Source organism: Chelonia mydas, chromosome 2 (genome assembly GCF_015237465.2).
Source record: "Chelonia mydas isolate rCheMyd1 chromosome 2, rCheMyd1.pri.v2, whole genome shotgun sequence".
Classification (NCBI taxonomy): domain Eukaryota; kingdom Metazoa; phylum Chordata; order Testudines; family Cheloniidae; genus Chelonia; species Chelonia mydas.
In genome coordinates this window covers 120,090,563-120,113,806 of record NC_057850.1, presented here as the reverse complement: position 1 = coordinate 120,113,806, position 23,244 = coordinate 120,090,563, and the positions used below count along the sequence as shown (strand labels likewise).

At 40.3% G+C, this 23,244-nt stretch overlaps 1 protein-coding gene across 4 annotated transcripts in view; it reads left to right on the top strand.

Moving 5' to 3' along the window:
- CDH20 (cadherin 20) overlaps nucleotides 1-23,244 on the top strand; it is a 158,844-nt gene that overhangs the window by 89,538 nt on the left and 46,062 nt on the right. For 3 of the 4 annotated variants that reach the window (XR_006288741.1, XM_007066713.4, XM_043540218.1), the window contains exon 2: nucleotides 15,897-16,271. Coding sequence is in view for 3 of the 4 variants with exons in the window: in XM_007066713.4 (XP_007066775.2) it covers nucleotides 16,023-16,271 (249 nt within the window). In the remaining variant the exon portion in view is untranslated. Of the gene's footprint in view, nucleotides 1-4,718; nucleotides 4,868-15,896; nucleotides 16,272-23,244 lie in introns of all 4 variants that reach the window. The other variant, XM_043540216.1, reaches the window with a different exon arrangement.

The following is a 23,244-nucleotide window of genomic DNA, read 5'->3' as shown; positions in this document are numbered from 1 at the left end:
AGTCTCTAACCTAATGTCTATACACTCTCAAATAAATCCCCCTTTCCCTTCATTTTTTACATCTTCTTTTGATAGGATGCCAAATTAGAAGTCCATTCTATTTCCACTTGGAAAGCACCATCCTTCCACTTTCTTGATATAATCCTCTTTGCCACCATTAATCTTGGCTAATCTGTATCCAAGTATCTTTTGTCAAAATTTCTTTCACTTCTGAACTACCAAAGTGTGCTGAGAGGGAAAGGGAGAACTTACTTTGAAGCATCAGTTATTGACAACTTCCAAAGGCCGGATACCATACTAAACAGATCAGTGACCTTGTCTGATAGGAGTACTCCTATGTTCCTTAAAGGTACAAGCCCTGTGAGTAGAAAAAATTTTAAAAGGCAAAATTATAAGGAAGAAAAAATTAGTGAACAAAGCATAAATATAGCAGCTTGAAAAGAAGCATCTTTTTTGCTGCAGTGGATATGCAGATGGGCTAGCAAGGAAGACACACTGGAGAGGAATACAGTGAGTGAGGATGTATTTCATAGAATCATATGACTGGAGGGGACCACAATAAGTCATCTAGTCCAGTCCCCAGTTTTGCTTTTCTTTAAGTCTTTAAGTTCTTTTTCTTTTAAGTATTTTCTTGGCCAGGTTGTTTTTTGACAATGTATGTGGAGTCCTGAGAAGGATTTCTAAATATAAACTGGGTATCTTGAAAGAGTTACTGACACCTTAGCATGTAGAAATTGTAAGCTATCCATATCCCTCCATATTCGTGCTGTTCTAGTCAGGCACCTTAGTAATTCTGACAGTGTCTCAGTTCCAGTTACTTATCTGGGGGGAAAACCATTAAAGATTTGGGGTTTAGGCCTTGCCAGTACTTGGAATTACCCTCGAGTGAGCCAATGGTAGCCAACAACTGGGGTAACTGCACTGAGCAAGTCCCAAGCATAGATAAAGAAAGCCATGCTTTGTACTGATTGAATTCATCCCCCTTTCAAGTCCATTTTGGGGTTTGAACTGATATATATTAACCAGTTGCTAGCCATCAGTGGCTGAATTCCTAGTATATACACAAGGCCCGAGACATTAGAAGGCTATGAAGTGTCTCAAGTCTGTCATGATCATAATAATAATAATTTATATGTAGATAGTCTGTCAGGATGACATATACTATTAACAAAAAATAGACACATTCAAATGCAGCCATCTCTCAGATGGAAGGCAGCAACCAACTGGGTCACAACCAAACTGCACAACAGTTTCGGCCACGCATACTGTAGCAAACTCCTACTCCGAGCACACAGATCCTAGGGGTTCTGAAGTCTCTTCTGAAAGACCCACATATAATAAACTGCATGGTCTTCAGTTTTCCCGAAAGTGATGGAGGCCCAAGTCAACCTCGATATTATTTATTACTATAAATAGCAAAGACTGCTGTGCCTTAAAGAAATCCAGATGGATGAACTTGAAAATAAGTCAGCTATAGGAATATGGCATATTGTGGGTGGTTTGTGAAGGTGGGAATGGAGTCCCAATACCAGATTATGAAGGACAATAAGAATGGACAATGGCATCCTCTTCTTGAAGTGTATTACTGGTGTATGTCACATTCAGGGAGACCAATTAGATAGTACCACACACACTTCCTGTGGAGATTTTAACAATTGAGTCTGAGGAACAAAATCTAAAGTTTGATGTGAAAATCATCTGAGATTGGTTTTTTTTCAAGGTTTAGGAATGTTATTTTTGCTGAATTAGAACAGTTCTGGGAAGAATGAGGTCAGTATGTCTTTATTCCTTGTTGCTTTATTCTTTTAACCTGAAAGATTTCTGTGAAGGCCATGCACTCATATTTTGTATTCCCAGAGGCACTTTGAAGCTTGGAGATAAGAATGAGGTTGATAGCACTATAGCACCTCAGATAGTTATACATACTGTAAGACTCTATTTCTTGCGCTGGTTTGATTTCATAGACAGTAGCCTGACATTGGCTCAAAAATATTCTTCAGCTTGTTGGTTAACAGTATTTCTTCATGCTTGGTATTGGAGTTGAGGCAATCAGCAAGGTCAGGGCCAGATAACATAGATGTCAGTATTAGCCTGCAGTATAAATGTCAGATCCAAGAAAGTTTTTAAATTAGGATGAGGGTTTCCAAATCTTGCAATACTGATAGCCACATGGGCAGCTACCCCGTAGCTTGGTGGCTATACCTGTCCTACTTTGTAAGTGGGCATGTTTTAATTTAAAAAAAAATTAGTGCATGCACATGACTGTATGTTTAATAAATGTATCTTGACAGATGGCTAGAAAATACTTGTTGTTTGAAACAAAAATCTGCTGGTGATCATCTTTTGTCTTCACCCTGCAGCTGTTCGGAGATGGTGGCTTTGAGTCAATTTTTAGGACGTTACATTTATCCTTGGACTTGATTTCTGGCATACTGGGATTAGGAGCATACTATGTATCTTGTAAAACCCACCTTTTAGAATTAACATGTGTTTTTCAAATCCATATGTTCTCACTCTCACCTGGAGTTTTGAGTTTGTCGTATGCATGCCAAAATGCCACTTGGAATTTCAAGCTAACTGGCAAAACTCAATGGTATTGTAATGAAACTAGAAAGTTCTCTCACCTCCAAGAGACTCCCTTTCCCCCTTCTTTCTGACCTCTTCTGAACACCTCCAACCCAATCTTCTCATATCATTGCTGGCAGCCAGGCAGCCTGCTCTCCACATCTGTTGTTTGCAGATAAGCTGACAGGTATAGCTTCCAATCTCTGTGGCACTTTCTGGGGAACAGGCAGCCTGCTCACCCCTCCATTTGGCAGCAGTGGAACGAGAAAGGCTCCATCTCTCACTGTTGGGTGGAGCTTTACCACATTCGGGGTCTGAAGCACCCAGAATGCAATTCCTGATAAATAGGGGGAATGCTTCAGTTACCCTAGTTACCATGCAGTGTCGGCTGGGACATCTCAAATTCAAGGCACTAATCATTTGTGGAACTGGAGCTGTTTTGAACACACTGCTGCTGAATGAAGGAGCAGGCAAGTCACCTGCTCAAAACCCAGCAGTTGTTTGTGGATGTAGAAAACAGGTTATAATTGATCTCACAGCAAATGAAAGAGCTAGCCAGCTGACTGAGCCCTAAATACATTAAGAGGGGGAAGGGAAGCAGGGCTGGTAGGTTTCTCCCTACACAGAAGAGTGCAGCACACAAAAGGTCCTGGGTCAGCTGCAGGAAGAGAGTGGGAAGTCATGCTGAGGGGAGAAGGGATGCGTGGGTGGGTCCTCTTGAAAGTTTACAGAGACCTCTAGTCTAGCTTTATAAAGCTCTAGATCAGGTTCACAAAACATCTCTTGGTGGTGGCTTGCCAATCTGGGCAAGAGGTTTATGGGAATCCATCATGAAACCTGGATTCAAATTTATTCTGAAGTCTTGCACTGCCTTAATTATAGGGGCATTGTTTTTTTATATATTTTTGGGGTTTTCAAATATACTCAGCACTGGCCTAACTTTGCTCCCATTGGTGTTGACTTTAGAGGAAACATTTCAGCCAGCATTGAGCATTTTTGAAAAGCCCATCTTTATTTATTATAGCATGTCATTGTCAATTACCTCTCATTTAGTGAAAATTTTGGAGTAGATCCTCAGCAGGTGTAAGTCATTGGCATACCTCCATTTGGAACTGTTTACCTTGTGATTGTTTGTAAATTTCCTTCTTGGTATGTTTATGGTCCTGTAAGCATTCCACTGGGATTTATATGATGGGACTCCCTCTGTCATTCTGCAGGAGTTCTTCATTCTGCGGGCATTCCATAGTTTTGAAGGACTTCAAATCTTGAGTAAAATGAGTTCCCTGATGTGTCCTAAGAGAGATGGTTGACTGGTCTGTGGATGTAACTTTGTGACATTGCTCCGTATTCTGAGTTAATGCTTAAGCACCATATGGTGCATTGTCAAGTTTCATTGTATTTATCGAGATCTTAATAAAAAGGGGGGAAAAAACAGGGGCAGGGGGAGAAAAAGAAAAGCACATTTTCAGTCCCAGTCTATTTCCCAAACTAACAAATGTCTCAGGAATTTGTTTTTTAATATCAACTTGCACAATGTGTAGCAATAATCCCCAACAGTAACATTAGGCTAGAACAGGGATCAGCGCAGGCAACTCTGTAAACACCCCAGCTTCCTTTTGGTAACGATGAGCATGGGGTGCAGCCATTTATTCCCTTGTTCAGTAGGAGCTTCTGTGGCGCTAGCACATAAATATTACAAGACAGCGTTACAAACAACTAAGGGGACAGACTGGAAAGTAAGCTGGGAAAGAATAAAAAACGTAATCCATTTACTGTTACCCCACAGCCTGTGTTTTAAATATCACAGGAAATTTAAGGAACCAAACAAACAGCTCACTTAGAGCACATTTTGCACTCAAGTTTAATTTCTTCCTACTGTGTTCATTACCAAGCTGTTTGGTTTCTTTAGGCTGAATGGTGGGTGCGTGGGTGGGTGGGGGTAACCTTTAAAAAGAGTCATTACACATGGAAATCAATTTCAACTAATGTAGTCTTAATACAGGATAAGTGCTACTGAAAACAATTTCTGCGTGTATATGTAAAAAAAATCGTGTGTGTGTGTGTGTGTGTGTATTTATTCCTATAGAGAGAGAGAATATAAATGTGACTGTATCCCTCTTCCCCCATCTTTTCTGTGTCACTTGTCTTCTAAGGCCGCCATTCTGCAAACAAATTACCTTGGCTCAGCCCCTGTGCCCACTGAAGTCAGGAGGACTCTGTACAGGTGCAAGGGTCAGTCCACCCAGATTCAGCTGAAAGATCAGGCCTGCAAAGACTTATACATGTGATTAATTTTATTCATGTAAGTAGTCCCATTGCCTTCAGTGAGCTCACCCCCAATGCAGTCAATGACCATACTCACGTGCATAAAGTTAAACAGTGTGTAAATCTTTTCAGGATTTGGGCTTTAGATAATGAGATCTTGGTGCATATGTACATATCTGTAAAGTGCCTAATACAATGGACCTAGCCCTGACTGAGTACTCTGGGTGCCGATATCATCATTATATAATACAAACCATATTTGTGTTCTTTCTTTGGAAGTACCATTGTCCATAGAAATAACATAAGTGGTTCATTTATAAGACTTGTGACAAGTTTATTCCTACAAATATTTCTCTCCCTTTTCATTTTGGCCTGAAACAGATATTGAATAAGGAGTAGTTTAACTAAAGCATAAATGTAAATTTTAAAAAGATGGGAGTTTTACATCAGCTCCTACATAGAACACACATTAATTTTCAATTGTAGAATGTGAGTTACAAGAGTTGTTTCAAACATGGTGGAGAATGTATAATTGTGCCCCTGTTGTATGGAATGATTAAAGAGATGTAGACCACCAGTTGCACAGGGTTCAAAAAGGGCTTCACAGGTTCTAATGATGCCAAAAGCCATATTTGTAACAGTTTGGTAAAAATAATAAAAAGACTTTCCCGCAATGTGTCTGAGGCAGGAGTAGGAGAAGAAGGTAGCCTAGATAACTGAACTGGCAACCAGATATCCATCACAAAAAGACAAGCAAAAAAGGAGTTTGTCAAGCACTTTGGGTCAGAGATCTAAGCTGTTCTGATGTAGCCAAGTCTATTACCATGGGGGAGTCCGCTGTGGATAACAAATGGGGTTCTAAGACACACTTTTAAATTGCATCATTTATTTCTTACTTGACAAATAAAATACTCTTTGAAATGCGCAAAAAAAAAAAAAAAGCTTCCCCCAAAACCCCAAAAAGGCAAGCCCACTGCAAACCCAACCCCCAATTACATGGCAACTTCACAAACCCACCACCCCTTCAACAGCCACTTATGGTATCTAAATAACACATACAGATAAGATAGATAACATTGCCTGTCTCCTCACTCTCAAGTGACTCAAACCCTCTCTCACATGCACGGGCGGTTCCCTTGCACGTTGGTGGACAGACAGCTGCTGTACATTCAACAGTTTTGATCTGTTATCGCTTAAACTGTGGAAGTGGGAACACTGTAGCATCTTTAGCTGGACAAAAACTTTTAACATTAGATATCCCAGTGTAGTGTGATAATAATGCCAGATTAAGTTATTTTTCTGGCACCTGGCAAATCTATTTTTTTAAAAAACAACAAAAACCAAAAACAGCCAACCCAGTCAAATGCCGGCCAGGTGGTAACCCTCCTCTGAGACAAATCCTGCTCATTATGCTCATGCAAAGAAACAGTCTCACTGGCTTTAATGGGGCTCTTCACATGAGCAAAGAAGGCAGGATTTCACCCTTTATTCTGTTTTTAAATTTTTTAAGCAACAAAATCCTGACTAGACCAGTGTCATTTTCTGTTATATACTCCACGTGGAAAGCAGAATAGCCGTCATTTCCATCTTTTCAGATGTTTAAGCCTCTTGAGGACTCTTACATGAGTCCATAAAACAATTTGCATTAAGGGAAGGGAATATTAAGGACCTTACTACATGAGTAATTTCACTGATTTCACTTGAGCTACTCACGTAGCAAGGTACTACTCAGCGTGAGACTTGATGGCATTTGATCCTAAAGTTGTGTTATCAGTTACTGACATGTCAGACATTTAATAACAAAACAAAACAAAAAAACCCACAACCTTAGGTATATGTGTGCTAAATTTCATAGTATTGTGTAGTCCACCCTGTAACCTCACAAACAATATTCTAGAAGTGTCTCTCACAGCACCAGAGTTAAGGAATTGGTTTTGGATTTGAAGCAGGGATTCAATCACTTTGCTATATATGAAGAATATAATATATCCTCCCCAAAATTACACTTGCTCTTTGGGCACAAATAATTTTTTTGAAAATTTACAAGTAAATCCAATAATTTGTTTGAGTTAAAATTACTTTAAAAATTATCTTTAGAAATGTATCACCTAAAGTCCATATTTTTGTCCCAAATTATCTTAGTAATGGAATAACACAAACTTTGCATATAGTTAAACTCATTAAAATCTAGTGTGTAGGCTACATTGAAAGTTGTTTTTTCTAAGGATTAGTGATCATCATTTACCATTTTTCTTCATAGCTGAGAATTTCTCCTTCAGCAGAGACTAACAGGTAATTTTTCTTCAACAGAGAATTCTAAGAACTTACATCTTTAAAAATACCTGTCATCTCCCATTGTTCTCAGTGGGATTGGAGCTACAGCTGCCCTTCACAAAGGTGCCATGTTTCAAAACGACTACTGCCTCCCATTGTTCCCAGGAGGAGTGAAGTCAAAATACCCTCAGCTAAGATGGTGATGACAGCATAGAGAGCCACTGAGTCAGTGGAAGGTGCCTTGAGGAAAAAGAATTTGGGGGGGGGGGGGGACAAAAAAAACCCCTGTGTCTTTAAAAATCAGTTTAATTTAATCTGGAACTACAAACACTTATGTACTAATCATAATTATAGGTTTATTCTCTGGCATCACTACGGGGCAGAGTTAACATCATTTGGGTGCCTTACCATGCATTTCTGTACCATAACATGTTTAGATTTCTTTTAAGTAACTTGTAATTATCCCCAAAATCAAGCATTAAAAATAGAAGAAATTCAAACATCCCTATGTTACTTGTGCAGAACCCAGCCTCACTCACTGTGCATCTTCACCAAATTCACTAAGAGCATGGTCCAAATTCCAGTTAATTTAATGGAAAGGCTGCCCTATATGTAGCACTTTGTAAATGGTTAGCTATGTGATTGGTAATTAATTACTTAAAATTCTAAAAAAATGAAAAACAAAACATTCCAATATACCGCACGGGCAGTAAATACAATTTCCAAAGACATATCATCATATCATTCATAATACAAAACTGGGAGACTCAAAAGCACCTCTTCTCAGTGGTGTGTATTTTGCTGCCAAATTTCAACATTCTAATAGAGCCATTTTGTTGTTAGCGCTGGTACATATATAAAAAAAAAGAAATAGCAAGAAAGTTGTTGGCCAAGTATATTCTCCCTTATGGTTACTTTTAACCTTAACACCTGATTAGATGCATAATCACAATGAGACAGAGTCAGTGGAGTGCCATGTACCCTAATGGTGCTACATAATAGCTGGACTGTTGTTGCTTAAATGAAATAATAATTACTAATAATTCTTGCAGAGACTAAGAGAGGAAAATTTCAGCCAAATTTGCAAAGTTTGGGAAAGTTGTGAGCTATTGAAAAGTCTGGGGTTAGAATGGGAAAGCTTACACAGCTGTTAGCATTTACTTCTGCTCCTAGTATAATGCTCTAGTCTGTCCAGAATGTGATGGCATAACATTTAGAAACACATTCCAGTTAGTCAAGACATTAATTTACATTCATTTTGCCTAATGGCAAAATTTCTGATGATAGTATTACTATTCTGAAAGGGATTTTTGACTGTATCCTAAATGTTCTCTGTGATATGGCTGTTGGGGGCCATAGAAAATGCATGTTCTGTGGAGATGCACATTTTCAAAAGGAGTTTCTAATGGAACTTGAAGGCAAAGCCCAATGATGTTTGAGTGAAAAGCAGTATTAGTACAGAAAGCATGGCAGTATGAATTTCACTGCTTCCCCCTTTCATTTTCCTGTTGCTTTCTGCTGATACACATATAGGCAGATATAGGGGAAGGATTACTGTGATCAGATTCCCTGCACTAATCTCCCATAGCTGCTTCAGCTTCAGTTATATGACATTATGTAACTGCTCTGGTACTGCTTTGGCTGACTGCAGTCAACCCTTGCCAGGTTTACTTAGTGCTAGGAGGAAACTGGCAGTGTTGGATTTGGATGGTTAGATGGTTTCTGAGATCACCTACAAACACAATTCTAATTATAATAGGAATCTATTCAGTATGTCAGGGCAATAATGTATGATTTTGTTTTCTTTATAGCTATAAACATACCTATTTGTGCTGTTGTGAAGTAAATGGGATCACAGGGATGACTCATAGTCCAGGTTCCCTGCTCATTATGGGTAGAAGATGAGTTCTTATAAACACTGGGGCAGGGCTGTGCAATGTACACAAAATATAATTCTGAAACAACAATTTTCTTTAGCAAATCCCCCACCTTGGATCTTAAAATCTTCAAAGGCACTTTCTCTTTCAAGGGGCCTTATCAGTCTCTACTCTCACAAAACTCTTAGATTGAATAGTGTTGTGCTATCTGTGCTCAACTAAGGGCCCCAGGAGTCAGATAGATGTACCCCATACACATAAAATGAAGTAGACTGCAGCCACCTGACTTCCCAAGCCACAGATGAGCACTGCATGTTGGGATCAGAGGTTCCCATGGGCCACAGCACCTGATTAGAAACTAGGCAACTGAAGCTCCATTGTAGAATTCTCTGGGCCATATATGTACTGCAAGCTGCACTTCAGCTGCCTCTCACATAGAGTTCCCATCTTCTCTATATCATAGTAGGCATACACACACTATTTTGACCCTTTTGGGGTATGTTGCCTAGAAAGGGCCTGTTGTATTTGGACCCAACAGAGAAGGAGCTAGACACAAAGGGAGCTTATACAAACACAGCTTGTCTGCTGTGCTTGCTTTATTTTTCTGACAGCAAAACTGAAACAAACATGAAAGTCACTTCATCGGATGCACCCACGAAAGCTCATGCTCAAATAAATTGGTTAGTCTCTAAGGTGCCACAAATACTCCTTTTCTTTTTGCGAATACAGACTAACACGGCTGTTACTCTGAAACCAAACATGAAAGTGAGGCTTTGCACTGGGGAGTGGGAAGTGCTCAAACATGTAAAAGGACAGGACATCACATTACATTCCTCCACACTACTTTAAAAAAAAACTTTACAAAAGCATATACATTGTCATTTATATGGCTAACATGAGACACTGTATAACCTGACTAAAAATTGAGGGGTGGACTACCACAGACCCTTAAATTGCAAGGGATCATTCTGACCTGAAATAGCAACTCGCTAATTAAACAATTTATCAGTTCAGGTGCAGAACTGGTTTTCGCACTCTCTTGGGATAATAGGGCAACTGGGGGGTGGCAGTGTCCTGAACACGAACAGTCTGTTGTAAGGAATCAACTAGATCTAGTATGGAATCAACTGGATCTGACATCAAAGTTTCTCCCAACAAGTCATCAAAATTAGGAGTTGTCATGGAAAGAGGTTCAATCAGAGGAACACAGTCCTACTGGAACATCCCTGGACTCCAGTACTAGTTGAGGCTGCAACTGGTTCATATTTCATTTCCATAAAATACCATCAGATATTTTGTTTGAGGTAAAACTAAATCCCTTGCATTTTACAAATTCTCCAAGTACCCCTTTCACTCCAGAACTGTAGTTACGAATCCACACTAAGTTTCTGACTTGAAAAGAATGTTGCCAAGTCTCACATCATCATTCAGTTTGCATAGCTTTAAATTTGGCTACATGTGAGGCAACATCAGGACATAACAGATCCCTACAAGTATGCAAAGATCACTTCAAGAAAAGTGTTGTAAGTGACTCCTAGGTAGTAGCATGTTGTATGTTCCTGTAAACAAGCAAGAAATTGTCTAATTTCTGCTGACAACTCAAAATAGACTTGTTAGTTCTTAAGGTGTGCTTAAGTGTTAGTACAAAGCATTCCACTAGTGTGTTTGTAGCAGGGTGTTATGAAGCAGAGCATATGTGCTGAATTTCATTTGAAGCTAGGTACTTCTGAAATTCTTTAGAACAGAAATGAGGTCCATTGTCATTCATCAACTGTAACGATAAACCACATTGGCTAAATAAGGTACAAAGATGTCCAATCATCTTGGTAGCTGTAGCAGATGTTCTTCTGAAAACTTCCGGCCATTTCAATTGGGCATTGACGACAACCAAAATCATATAACCTTCTAAAGGTCTTGCAGACTCCACGTGAATACCTGTGCAAGGAGTCTGAGGCCACGACCAAGGATGTAGACCAGCTGGGCCAAGATCATGCTGAATTTGCTGACACACAGTCCTCTCATTATCTTTGTTGATCCCCAGCCACCACACATGACTCCAGGTTCCGGCCTTCATACGTACAATACTTGATCTTCGTGAAGAGCTTCCAAAACTTTAGATTGAACTGATTTCAAAATGATCACTTGCATTCCCCATAAGATGCAACCATAATTCACATATATTTCACGTTGATGTGATAAGAATTGTGTAAACTGGGGATTCATATGATCCAACACCGTAACGTGTAGTACCTCTCCCTTCACAAGAGCAAGCATATCATCCTTAACAATTTCTTTGTTGATATCTGTGTTAGTGATGGGTAACCTATCCATTAAATTGAGATAGAACACTTCATCTGAAGTTTCTTTGTGTTGAAGGGCGCTTGGACGTGGCAGGCATCACAGTCCATCAGCATTGCTGTGCTGAGTCCCTTTATGAAATTGACTAGCATAGGAATGAGCTGAAAATAGTAATGCCCATCATTGCACACAAGCAGCAACTAATGACAGAATTCCATGTTTCCATCCAAAAATAGAAAGTAATGGGTGATGACATACAGATAGATATGGAACTTACAAATTCTGAAGATAATGCTGAGAGTTTTTCGCTCTATTTGTGCATAGCTGTTCTCAGGCTTAGTGATTGTTCATGATGCAAAGGCAGTTTGTTTCTTCATGCCATTAGCAAAAATGTAGGAAAGAACTGCATCCACTCCATATGATGAATCACCACAAGTCAATTGCAATGGTAGCAAATCATCAAAGTGCATAAGAATCGACTGATGACAGCAGTTTTTTTGCTTATTTAAATGAATACTCAGACTCAGTCCATTTCTATTTTTACTTTGCTTATAATAGTTCAAGTAAAGGTGTCAATACTGGTGCTAGATTAAGCAGAAATTTACCACACTAGTTAAATAGTCTTCAGGATGAACATAACTTTTGAAGATGATCCTCTTGATCCTTTCGTGTAACAAGGATCTTATTCAAATAGCATTGAACTCTGTTCCGACCCTTCAGGATCTCATCCATCACTTTCTGGAACAGGGCAGGTACCAGTGTGATACAGAAAGGCACCCTGTTGTAACAAAATAAGTCTCTGTGTGTGTTAATTGTGATATTTGTGAGATGCCAGATCATCTCAATTTGCAGGTATGCATTGAGCAAATCCAATTTACTGAAACATTTTCATTCACTAAGAATAACAGACAAATCTTCAGTATAAGCTAGTGGAAGTTGGTCTGCCCATAAAACTGGGTTCAGAGTCACTTTGAAATCTCCACAAATTCAAACAGAGCCATCCTTCTTGATCACTGGTACCATGGGTATAGCCCACTGTGTGTGTGAAACCAGTGACAAGACTCCGATATTCATTAACTAGTCCAAATCAACTTCCAGAGGCTTCAGAGCATAAGGCACAACTCTGGGCTTGCAATATTTTGGCTGGCTGTCAGACTGAACAGTGACTTCACTGGCACGTTGCTCATCTGTCCAAGCTCTTTTTCAAAAACTTTGGAGTGTCTGTCCAGTATTTTTCAAATATTTTGAGGTGCTTTTGTGATTGCCTTGATCTTGGTCCAGTTCACTTTGAGCTTCTCAAGCAAGATCTGCCAAATAATGGTAGATACTTCCCTTCAATCACATACAAGGATAAAACAACTGATTATCCATCTAATTGAACTTTCACCTGGAGTATCCCTTTTGGGACCTACTTTCACCGAGTATAAGTTTTCAAAATTGTGGAGGTGGACAAAGTCTGGTGATAGTAGATGCAGAAATCAGTGAGACGGCAGCTCCAGTATCAAGCTCCATTCCTGTAGGAACTCCTTCAATCAAAGTTGTGACCCAGATGCCATCTCTGACTCCAGCTTCTGATAACACATGTAGTGCTAGATCTTGGTCAGTAGAACTCTTGTCTTTTTCCACATTATGAATTCCCAACTTCCGTCCTTCCTTAGGTTTATTCTTGGATGGATGGTTATTCTGTGTTGCTGGTTGTTGAATTGTGACACAAGTCACAATGATGTGCCCAGCAGTCCTTCTAAGCAGCACGGTCTGTGCCAAATGGAAATTTCTTACATTCCCATGGTCCTCTGTGTTGCTCATTCACAAGATGAACTTCTCAGTTCACACTAAATTCCAGAGCATCCTTCTCTGAGATTTCCATTGCAACTGCTACGTTAATTGCCTTATTGAATTAAGTGCTGATACAGTCAATAACTTCTTCTGAACCTGGTCATTGCATAATCCAGAAACCAATTGGTCACACAGGTCATCACAATGTTTGTCCAAATGACAATGCTCTAACAACTTCCTTAGAGCAGCAACGAACTGTGCTATGGCTCTCCACTTCTTTGATGTCACTGATGGAACCTATATCATTCCGCCATGGGGTAGGAGAATATGTTCCTGCTTTGCTGCAGTAATTGCAGCTTACATGGCAGTTCTGAGCACAGGAGGAGACAATAGATCATGCAACAGCCCATATGCCTTCGGACCCATCACTGTCAACAAGGTTGAAACTCATCCAGCAGGAATGGTGGTTTGCAGGTTACAAATTGCTCAAAACATTCATGGTACATCACCACATTTTGCAGTTTGTCGAATTCACCAACACACTCCACAAAAGTTGCCATTTCTCTGCTCTCCTGTTGCAGCTCGTGAAGGTCTTCTCTGCCACAGAAAAACTGTTACTGCACTATCTGTGCTTGACCTGCCTCTTCTAGATCCATGGCAACACTGCAGACTACACATTTTTTTCTTTGGCTGTACTTGATTTCCCTCTGCTGGCTATAGACCCTCAGCACAGGCTAGGCTGTTTGTCCATTTGTCTACCTGCACCAGGTCAACCAAGAAGGCTGCTTGATTTCCCCTCACTGCTTTCTTTTCAGATGCTCCAGGCAGCAGCCTATTCTTTTGTTCTGTTTTTAATTGCCTGTTTCCCCCTCTCTAGCTGTCTGGTTCACATTGTCTCAGCAGCAAAAGCAGCAGTCTGTCACCTTGTGCCTCTAGGTGAACTTCTCCCCCTTTTTACAGTATTATTTGCTTACTTTCTCTTGTTGTTCAGGGAATGGGAGCACTGGACACTCATGGGATAGAAATCTTCCATTGCCAAATGTTCTATTCAGACTCAGCAGAGAAGGAAATAGACACAGAGGGAACACAGCTGTCTGCTGTTCTCACTTTATGCTTCTGGAAGCAAAACTGAAACTAACATAAAAGTGAGGCTTTGCACTGGGGTGAGGGGAAATGCTCAAACTTTTAAAGGGACAGGACAATCCGGGCCCAATTCTGACTTGAGTTACACAGGTGCAACTTCCATTGACTTTACAGTGAATTGGATTCATTTAATTGGGGACAGAGTTTGGATCCAAGAGATTTATCATGCCAACATCGGTAACTGCCCTCCCTCTCCAATTTATAAAGGCCCATCTATTCTGTAAATCATTCTGGCTATAATATATTTATATTATTGAATATTTGTTGTATTTTGTGCCTTGTTTATTGTACCTGTTATGCTTTAGACTGTAAGCTCCTCAGGCAATGGACTTATTTGTTTGCCACACTTCATGTAATGTACAACATGCACATCAGTTGCACTATATAACGATACTGTTTCTATTATACCCTCTTAAAAGCCACGGTTATATTACAACACTCCATTCTTGTAACTTCATGTTGAAAATATCTTCATGTTGAAAATATCACATTATATTACTTTCCACTTAAAGAATTTTCTATGCAACTGTGCAAAATAATTGTTAATGATTTTTAATCCTTTGAAGGGTTTCAGTTAAGGGAATTTGACAGCTATCTCCTGCCAGTTTTTATTTCCTCAGGATGAAACAATTAAGTAGGCCTCAAGGCCATAAATTTATAACAGTAATGAAATTAAGTGTGTTCGTTAAGTGTCACAATTGAAAAAACACTTGCTAAGGAGTTCATTTGTTCTGAGAGGGTGGAAAAGTAGAGTTCCCCTAAAGAACAGCGGAAATATTTAGACCCACAGGATGTGCTGAGTATTTTGACAGAGGAACTCAAGTGCAAAGTCACCTCATTTAACCCTGAAAACAGCAAAAGAAAAGATTGCAACAGTCCACTGCCTGGAGTGAGGTCACCAGGTAATCTGACTTCATGACAACAAAAGATCCTAGCCTGATGAGAAAGTGTCCTCTGATGGAGGTCGGCATTCCTCTGCCTAAATGAGCCTTTTAGGCTTAAGAAGGAAAAATTTGTTAGCTGGTCTCGCTTAGACATATCCCACAATAGCCATGTGACCATCAGCATTCTGAAACCTTTTGTGGATTATATAATGATTAATTGACCATTCACATTCTAGAAATGTCACATTAGCCACAGCAATCAGCTCCTCAGAGAGAAGGCAACAGAGTGTGAAACCTGAATTCAAGCAACAGGGGTTTGAAAGAATTAGAAATAATTAGAAAGTCAGAAATAATTTGCAGTTGCTAGAAATTAAATTCAAGGTTTGTAATATAGCCATCATATTTAAGATGGTTTCTAAACAGAAAAAGAAAGTCAACTGGCACAGAGGTATGAGTTATGTATACTAATTTCCATCTTTCAAATGTTTTCATGAGGCTTCTGGTCATAAATATTTCTAAAGTGCAACCTATTAACTCAAGCCGATCAATAATATACTGGAACCCTGCAGGTACTTAAGTTAGCAAAGCAGAGAACTCTTACTTACTAACTATATCCTAGTGGGGTTTGCATCTGAGTGTGCAGTGCTGCAACTAATAAAGTAACAAGTCTTCCTTGTCTAGGACAAGCATACCCCGGTATCAGAGTTTTATGTGGAGGACTGAATATTTTACAGCACAGTTGTCTTTTGTGAAAAAAGATGCTCCCTCTACGTTGGCAAAAACATGAACTTCTTAATTTTCCTTAACTTTACAGGAGACCATCATCCTTAAAGCTGTCTGCTCCAGTCAAAGTCTCTCTTGGAAGTTTAAAGGCCTGCTTTTTCTTCCTGAAAAACCCCAGCTGTGATGTTTTGACTTTTAAAAAACCCCTGGTAAACAGATGTGGACTTCAGATAGAATGAGCAATGCAAAGAACTGGCTTGGACTTGGTGTGTCCTTATATTTTTGGGGACTGATGGACCTTACTACACTTGCACTCTCTGGGAGTGCCAGGCCACTCAACAAAAGCCAGGAAGATAACCTGTCGGACAAGCTGCTACTGCATCAGCGAATGAAGAGGAGCTGGGTATGGAACCAGTTTTTTGTTCTTGAAGAATACACTGGAACCGATCCTCTGTATGTTGGCAAGGTAAGAACCATGAAATCGGAGGGACAAGGGATATCAAAAAGAGAGAGAGAGTGTGTGTGTAAGTAAGTAAATATGGCAAAATGTGAAGTTTCCCCAAGTACCAATTCTTACCTTCCTGTGGCAATGAATTTATCCACATCTAATTTACTTCAGCTCCTGAGTGCTTTTGAGTGGTGTCACCTTGAACAGGGAAGAATGTCTCTTTCGAGAAGCTGTCAATGTGTTTGCCTATTTCAGAAAGATCCACTCTAACAATTATCAGTTGTAATTGGGGTAGCCTTAGAAAATCTGCAACAGACTTTCTAGGGACCACTAAAGTGTCAAGGCAAAGCAAGGTTATATTGACATATGAGGATTAGGGAAGAAAGAGAGTGCTTGTGATCATGCTTCTGTCTCTGATCAAGTCTGATGTTAAAGCTAAAATTTACAATGGAACAAGAATAACGAGTGGCTTGTGAAAAGCAAGACTTCAAATGATTTTCTGTTGACTTCTACAGTCTGAATCTCCTCTCATTAACACCAGCTTTACTACAGTGTAATTCTGTTGATTTAAATGCAGCGAATGCCTGATTTATACCAGTGTGAGAGCAGATCCTTAAATTCAAAGACACGGGGCCTGATTCTCCATTAGCCTGCACCTTGTGTAGACTACTCCTCCAGTACAAAGCCAGGGCAAAGCAGATGTAAAGTGCTATCAAATCCAGTGGTACAAGAGGCTTCACAAGGTACAGGCTAATAGAGAATCAAACCCATGATGTTTACAGTCACAATTTACCTTTTGTCACACACTATAATGCACCCTCTCTGCTCCATTTTCCTACTGCTTATCAAGACTGATGTGGATGAAATAATTTTGACCCTGCTGTTTAAGAAGTTTCAGCAACTAGCTTTGCTTCCAGCCTATGTTGATTGCAGTAAGTTGTAATTATAGCTTGAACAATACAGTTATGGTTTCCACACCTCAGGATGATCAGATGCTGTGGTGAGGAGCACAGTATAAATACAGATAAATATGATAGATTAATAGATGAGTAAGTAGATATGTAGAAAGATTACATTATGGCTTTTACCCACATCATCAGGTTTTGACATGCTGAATTAGGACCTGGGGAAAGTCAGATGTCTCTGGTTCATTCTTTTCTTCTAGGTTGTGCATCTTAGCAAACAAAATTTCAAAAGTCAAAGGGCCTGCTTTTGAATTGATTTATCGCTAGTATAACTCCATAGGGTTCTCAGTTACATGGTGTAAAATCAAAATAATTCCACTGACTTCAGTGGAGTTATTCCTGATTTGGTGTTAGTATGACTATTGACTTCATTGACTTCAGTGAAGTTACTCTGGATTGACACTGTTGTAAATGAGCCCCCCTCGAGTGTCTCACCACTTTGGCTTCATCACTACCTAACTTTTCTGTTTTTCATCTCCATTTCTTTTGGAACGAAAGGAGTTAATATTTAATTCCCCCATAAATCTTTGTTTAAGAATAAGGGACAGTTTTTTCTCAGTCACAGCAGTGTAACACTGAAGTTATTTCAAATCTGCACTGGGCACTTGGAGCAGAACCTGGGTTTAAATGAGTATATAAAACTGGTTAATGTTTTTGAGAGCCAGAACTAACCATGTAAAAACTTAAATATAAAAAACTGCAGGCAAAACCTCAGATGATCTGAGCTCCCACTCAGCACATCTGAGGAAAGTGTGGCAAAGATAATTCTAAGCCACCTTTCTATCCACCTTGATCCTAGGATCTTGACACAACTCAGAACAGACACAGGACTGCTCTAATTTATGCCATATACAATGGCCCTGTATATCATTCTGGTGGCCAGAGATTGCTGGAGTGCACATGTTTTGTCAATGCTCCCTCCCTGATGGAAGGGGGAAGAGTGAATACCAAAAAGCCAGTTATATTGGCTTTACACCATGAAGTGTTCCCCTGTAACAGGGAAATCCCTTGCTGCTTCTTTAGAATAGCATTCTCGTCCCCTTTGTGCCACTGGAGCAGCACCAAGGAGATTCAATCTACGCTGTGGATTTTGTCGGCTATCGAAAATGTGCCTCATAGTTAACTAAGAAATACAGGGAAAGTATCTTGGGGGGGGGGCGGGGGGCGGAAGATTCTCCATTAGTCAGCATAATGCTTGCTTTTTTCTGTGATGCCTAAAGTTGTCATTTAGAGGTTAGTTTCAAAGTGTTACATGGTGTTTTAGCTACATGACTCCCATTAAAGTTAAAGACTAGGTAAAGGTGAGTGGCCAATGTGATAAGTTAGGGAGACAAAAACTAATTTTCAGTGTCAGGCTTTTTCTTACTTCATCCAGCAACCTAGAATGCTCCACCATTTGACCTCTGGTTCCAGAGGAGTTCAGGGCTCACTTCTTTGCACATACCACTCCTCCCCACCCCTGTTTTAGAGGTTAACAGGCATTTGAGCCTGGCAGCTGAACAAATGTTCAAGGGAGCGGAGAGGCCACAGGACACCTCCCACTGTGTGCCGTTGTGCATCAACGCAGCACAATTACACTCTCTCACAGAGCCCCTGCGCACATTATCCTCCCTAAAGGGATGGAAGGGGCAGGAGGAGGTAGGGCCATGTCCCAGTGAGTGGAGCTGGTCGGGTGCACAAGGGAGCACATGTTGCACTCCCTGAGGCACAGTTCCCACCGTGAAATACCTCCTGGGGTGATTTCTCACTGCCCTTACACAAGGCTGTGTCTATCAGACATAAATAAAGCTCCCAGATAGGTTTTACCATTCTGCCCAAAGAAGGCTACTCAGACTGACATAGTTAATGCTTTCTCAGGAGCCACCTGCTTCATCTCTGCAGTAGCTCATCTTTTACTGTGCAGAGAAAAATCCAAATAAATTCCCCTCAGCTCCAAGCCTGCCATGTGGCAGCATGATGCTGCAGCAGCCACAGCACCATGCCAACTTAAAACAGGATTTCCTTTCCAACACAGTAACTGCTACATTGTACACACCTATTTGTAAAACTGCAGTGTCAGAGGATTTGGTTTGTCACTGCAGTGATGTGAGCTTCTGTCTCTGCAATGATGAAATCGGTTAGATTTATAGTATAGACTGGAATGTTAGAACCTTTGCGTTCAAAATGCTAAACGCATTGCAGAAGAAATCTCAGTTTCTTCCCCCTATCCCTCCAAACACACACAATTCACTTTTATGCTTGTCCTCTTTGTTTTGTCTGGAAACAATAGGATACATGATAAGTAATGCTAACAGCAGTTTTGCAGCATAATAGCTAGCCTGCTTGGGACACTTAACTCTAAACTCTTAACACACAACTGCAGAGTAGGAGACCCTCCATTATCCTAAAATTGTTATTAATTGGCCAAATTTACACCTTTGATTTCAAATTAGATTGGGTACGGGGATATAAGTTAGTAGTGAATGTGGCTCAATGCCTTTTTCAAGTCACTCGAACATTACAGTGCAGCTTCCTATATTTTATTTTATTTACTATTTAATGAATACTTTTTTATTAATGCACCAGAAACATTTCTTTCTCTCTGCCATAGCCAGTCAAATGTGACAGCTACACCTACCCAAGAGGTCATGCTAACACACAATACCAAACACCCTAAAAAGAGTAGAAAGTGGCTAAGTAGTTCTGAACCAAATTTTACAATAGTCTCCTCCTCCTGGAAAAGTCCTGTTTACTAGCGTCTGGATTGATATTCTGACTTAGAGGTACGTAGAGCAAAAGATGACAACTAGTGTCTTTTTTAATTAATCACCAGATACCATTTTATAAAGATATGCTAGTTTGTAGCGTGGCATCTGTATTAATACTGGTAACAGTAATCTGAATTTGTCTGCTTTTTTGTTGATGCTGAATGTAGCTGGTTCTCCTGTTCTTCCCCCATTTAACTGATGCATCAACTATGAAATACTAGTGTTCCAGAGAAATGTCAAGACTCCAAAGAACACTGTCTGATTCCACAGTAGCCATAGCAGAGACCAGCAGCAAAGTGGTTAAATGAAATATCAATTACCAAACAAGTTCACTTTCACCATCTGAACCTTTCGGTTTTTCAGTATGTGATAAAAAGAGGCTCCAGTTGTAACTTTTAAACCAGTGTGATTCAGAGTAAAGCCAATAGAAGTGGATTTTTTTTAAAGGGATCAGGTGGTCTGTGGGGAGAAGGACCCTAAAATGTGCTTTAACACTTTTTAAAAGAAATAGAAGTTTACATATTTTAATACACATTTTTCACACTATGATGTGGATTGGATTATAAAATAAATCTACTGCCTCAAAAATGTAATTTCAATGTCCATTAAAGGAAACACTAGTGATTGGTGGAACTCTATTTAGCTAACCTATATATTCTAAACAGTTTTGTGGTGGCACTCCCATTGCTGCGACAGCTTTGCTGAATCACAGCACAATCTAGTTCTCATCTAAATTAATGTGAAATGTCCACTGAATTCTATAGGGGTAGGCTCAAGGTCTGCATAGGTCACACATGGTACTCTGATAGGTTAGGGAGAAAAATAGCCTCCAAAAATGTATAGAATCACAGGGCCAGATCCACAGCTAAGTGCAAATTGACATACCTCAGTTGAAGCAATGGGGCCACAGTGACTTACAGTCTGGCCCACAGGAATTAGAGTCAGGCAGTATAAGGTGACTTAGTCCATCCCCCAACAAAAATGAGGTTCTTCAATTTTGAAATCAGAGGTTATTTTATCATGTATATTTGTAGAATTTTGTCAGTTTAATTTTAAATGTCCCTGATATGGGATTCCACCACTTTCCTCAGAAGTATATTCTATTGACTAATAGAAAAGGAGTACTTGTGGCTCCTTAGAGACTAACCAATTTATTTGAGCATAAGCTTTCGTGAGCTACAGCTCACTTCATTGGATACATACTGTGGAAAGTGTAGAAGATCTTTTTATACACACAAAGCATGAAAAAATACCTCCCCCCACCCCACTCTCCTGCTGGTAATAGCTTATCTAAAGTGATCACTCTCCTTACAATGTGTATGATAATCAAGTTGGGCCATTTCCAGCACAAATCCAGGTTTTCTCACACCCCTCCCCCCACACACACACACAAACCAACCCACTCTCCTGCTGGTAATAGCTTATCTAAAGTGACCACTCTCCTTACAATGTGTATGATAATCAAGGTGGGCCACTTCCAGCACAAATCCAGGGTTTAACAAGAATGTCGGGGGGGGGGGGGTAGGAAAAAACAAGGGAAAATAGATTACCTTGCATAATGACTTAGCCAGTCCCAGTCTCTATTCAAGCCTAAGTTAATTGTATCCAATTTGCAAATGAATTCCAATTCAACAGTTTCTCGCTGGAGTCTGGAATTGAAGTTTTTTTGTTGTAATATCGCAACTTTCATGTCTGTAATCGTGTGACGAGAGAGATTGAAGTGTTCTCCGACTGGTTTATGAATGTTATAATTCTTGACATCTGATTTGTGTCCATTTATTCTTTTACGTAGAGACTGTCCAGTTTGACCAATATACATGGCAGAGGGGCATTGCTCCACATGATGGCATACATCACATTGGTGGATGTGCAGGTGAATGAGCCTCTGATAGTGTGGCTGATGTTACTACGCCCTGTGATGGTGTCCCCTGAATAGAAATGTGGGCACAGTTGGCAACGGGCTTTGCTGCAAGGATAGGTTCCTGGGTTAGTGGTTCTGTTGTGCGGTATGTGGTTGCTGGTGAGTATTTGCTCACGAAAGCTTATGCTCAAATAAATGGGTTAGTCTCTAAGGTGCCACAAGTACTCCTTTTCTTTTTGCGAATACAGACTAACACGGCTGTTACTCTGAAACCTGTCATTATGCAAGGCACTGCATTTAGCCGTATGGAGTGGAAATCTATCAACTGCATGAAAAAAATTGTACAGATACAGACAGACATCATCTTCCTTTTCAAATGCAAACAGATGGACATCGTACCAAAAAGACTGAAGGTAAAAAATCCATTACAATCTACATACCACACAGACTATGCTGACAGCTTGTGCCACACGCTCTCAAAGAAACTGCGGAACCACCTGATCAACATCCTCTACAGCAAACAGGGAAAGATTAAGAATGAGCTCTCAAAAATGGATACTCTCATAAAAAACCAACCTTCCACACAAACTTCCTCGTGGCTGGACTTTACTAAAACTAGACAAGCCATTTACAACACACACTTTGCTTCTCTACAAAAGAAAAAGGACACTAAACTTTCTAAACTACTACATGCCACAAGGGGCCACAGCAATGGTTCCCTCAACGCACCCAGCAATATTGTTAACCTGTCCAACTATACTCTCAGCCCAGCAGAAGCAGCTGTCCTATCTCGGGGCCTCTCCTTCTGCCCCTCCACCCCCACGAACATGATACAGTTCTGTGGTGACCTAGAATCCTATTTTCGACGTCTTCGACTCAAGGAATATTTCCAACATACCTCTGAACAACATACTAATCCACAGAGACCTCCCTACCAACACTACAAAAAGAAGGATTCTAGGTGGACTCCTCCTGAAGGTCGAAACAGGAGACTGGACTTCTACATAGAGTGCTTCCGCCGACGTGCACGGGCTGAAATTGTGGAAAAGCAGCATCACTTGCCCCATAACCTCAGCCGTGCGGAACACAATGCCATCCACAGCCTCAGAAACAACTCTGACATCATAATCAAAAAGGCTGACAAAGGAGGTGCTGTTGTCATCATGAATAGGTCGGAATATGAACAAGAGGCTGCTTGGCAGCTCTCCAACACCACTTTCTACAAGCCATTACCCTCTGATCCCACTGAGAGTTACCAAAAGAAACTACAGCATTTGCTCAAGAAACTCCCTGAAAAAGCACAAGATCAAATCCGCACAGACACACCCCTGGAACCCCAACCTGGGATATTCTATCTACTACCCAAGATCCATAAACCTGGAAATCCTGGGCGCCCCATCATCTCAGGCATTGGCACC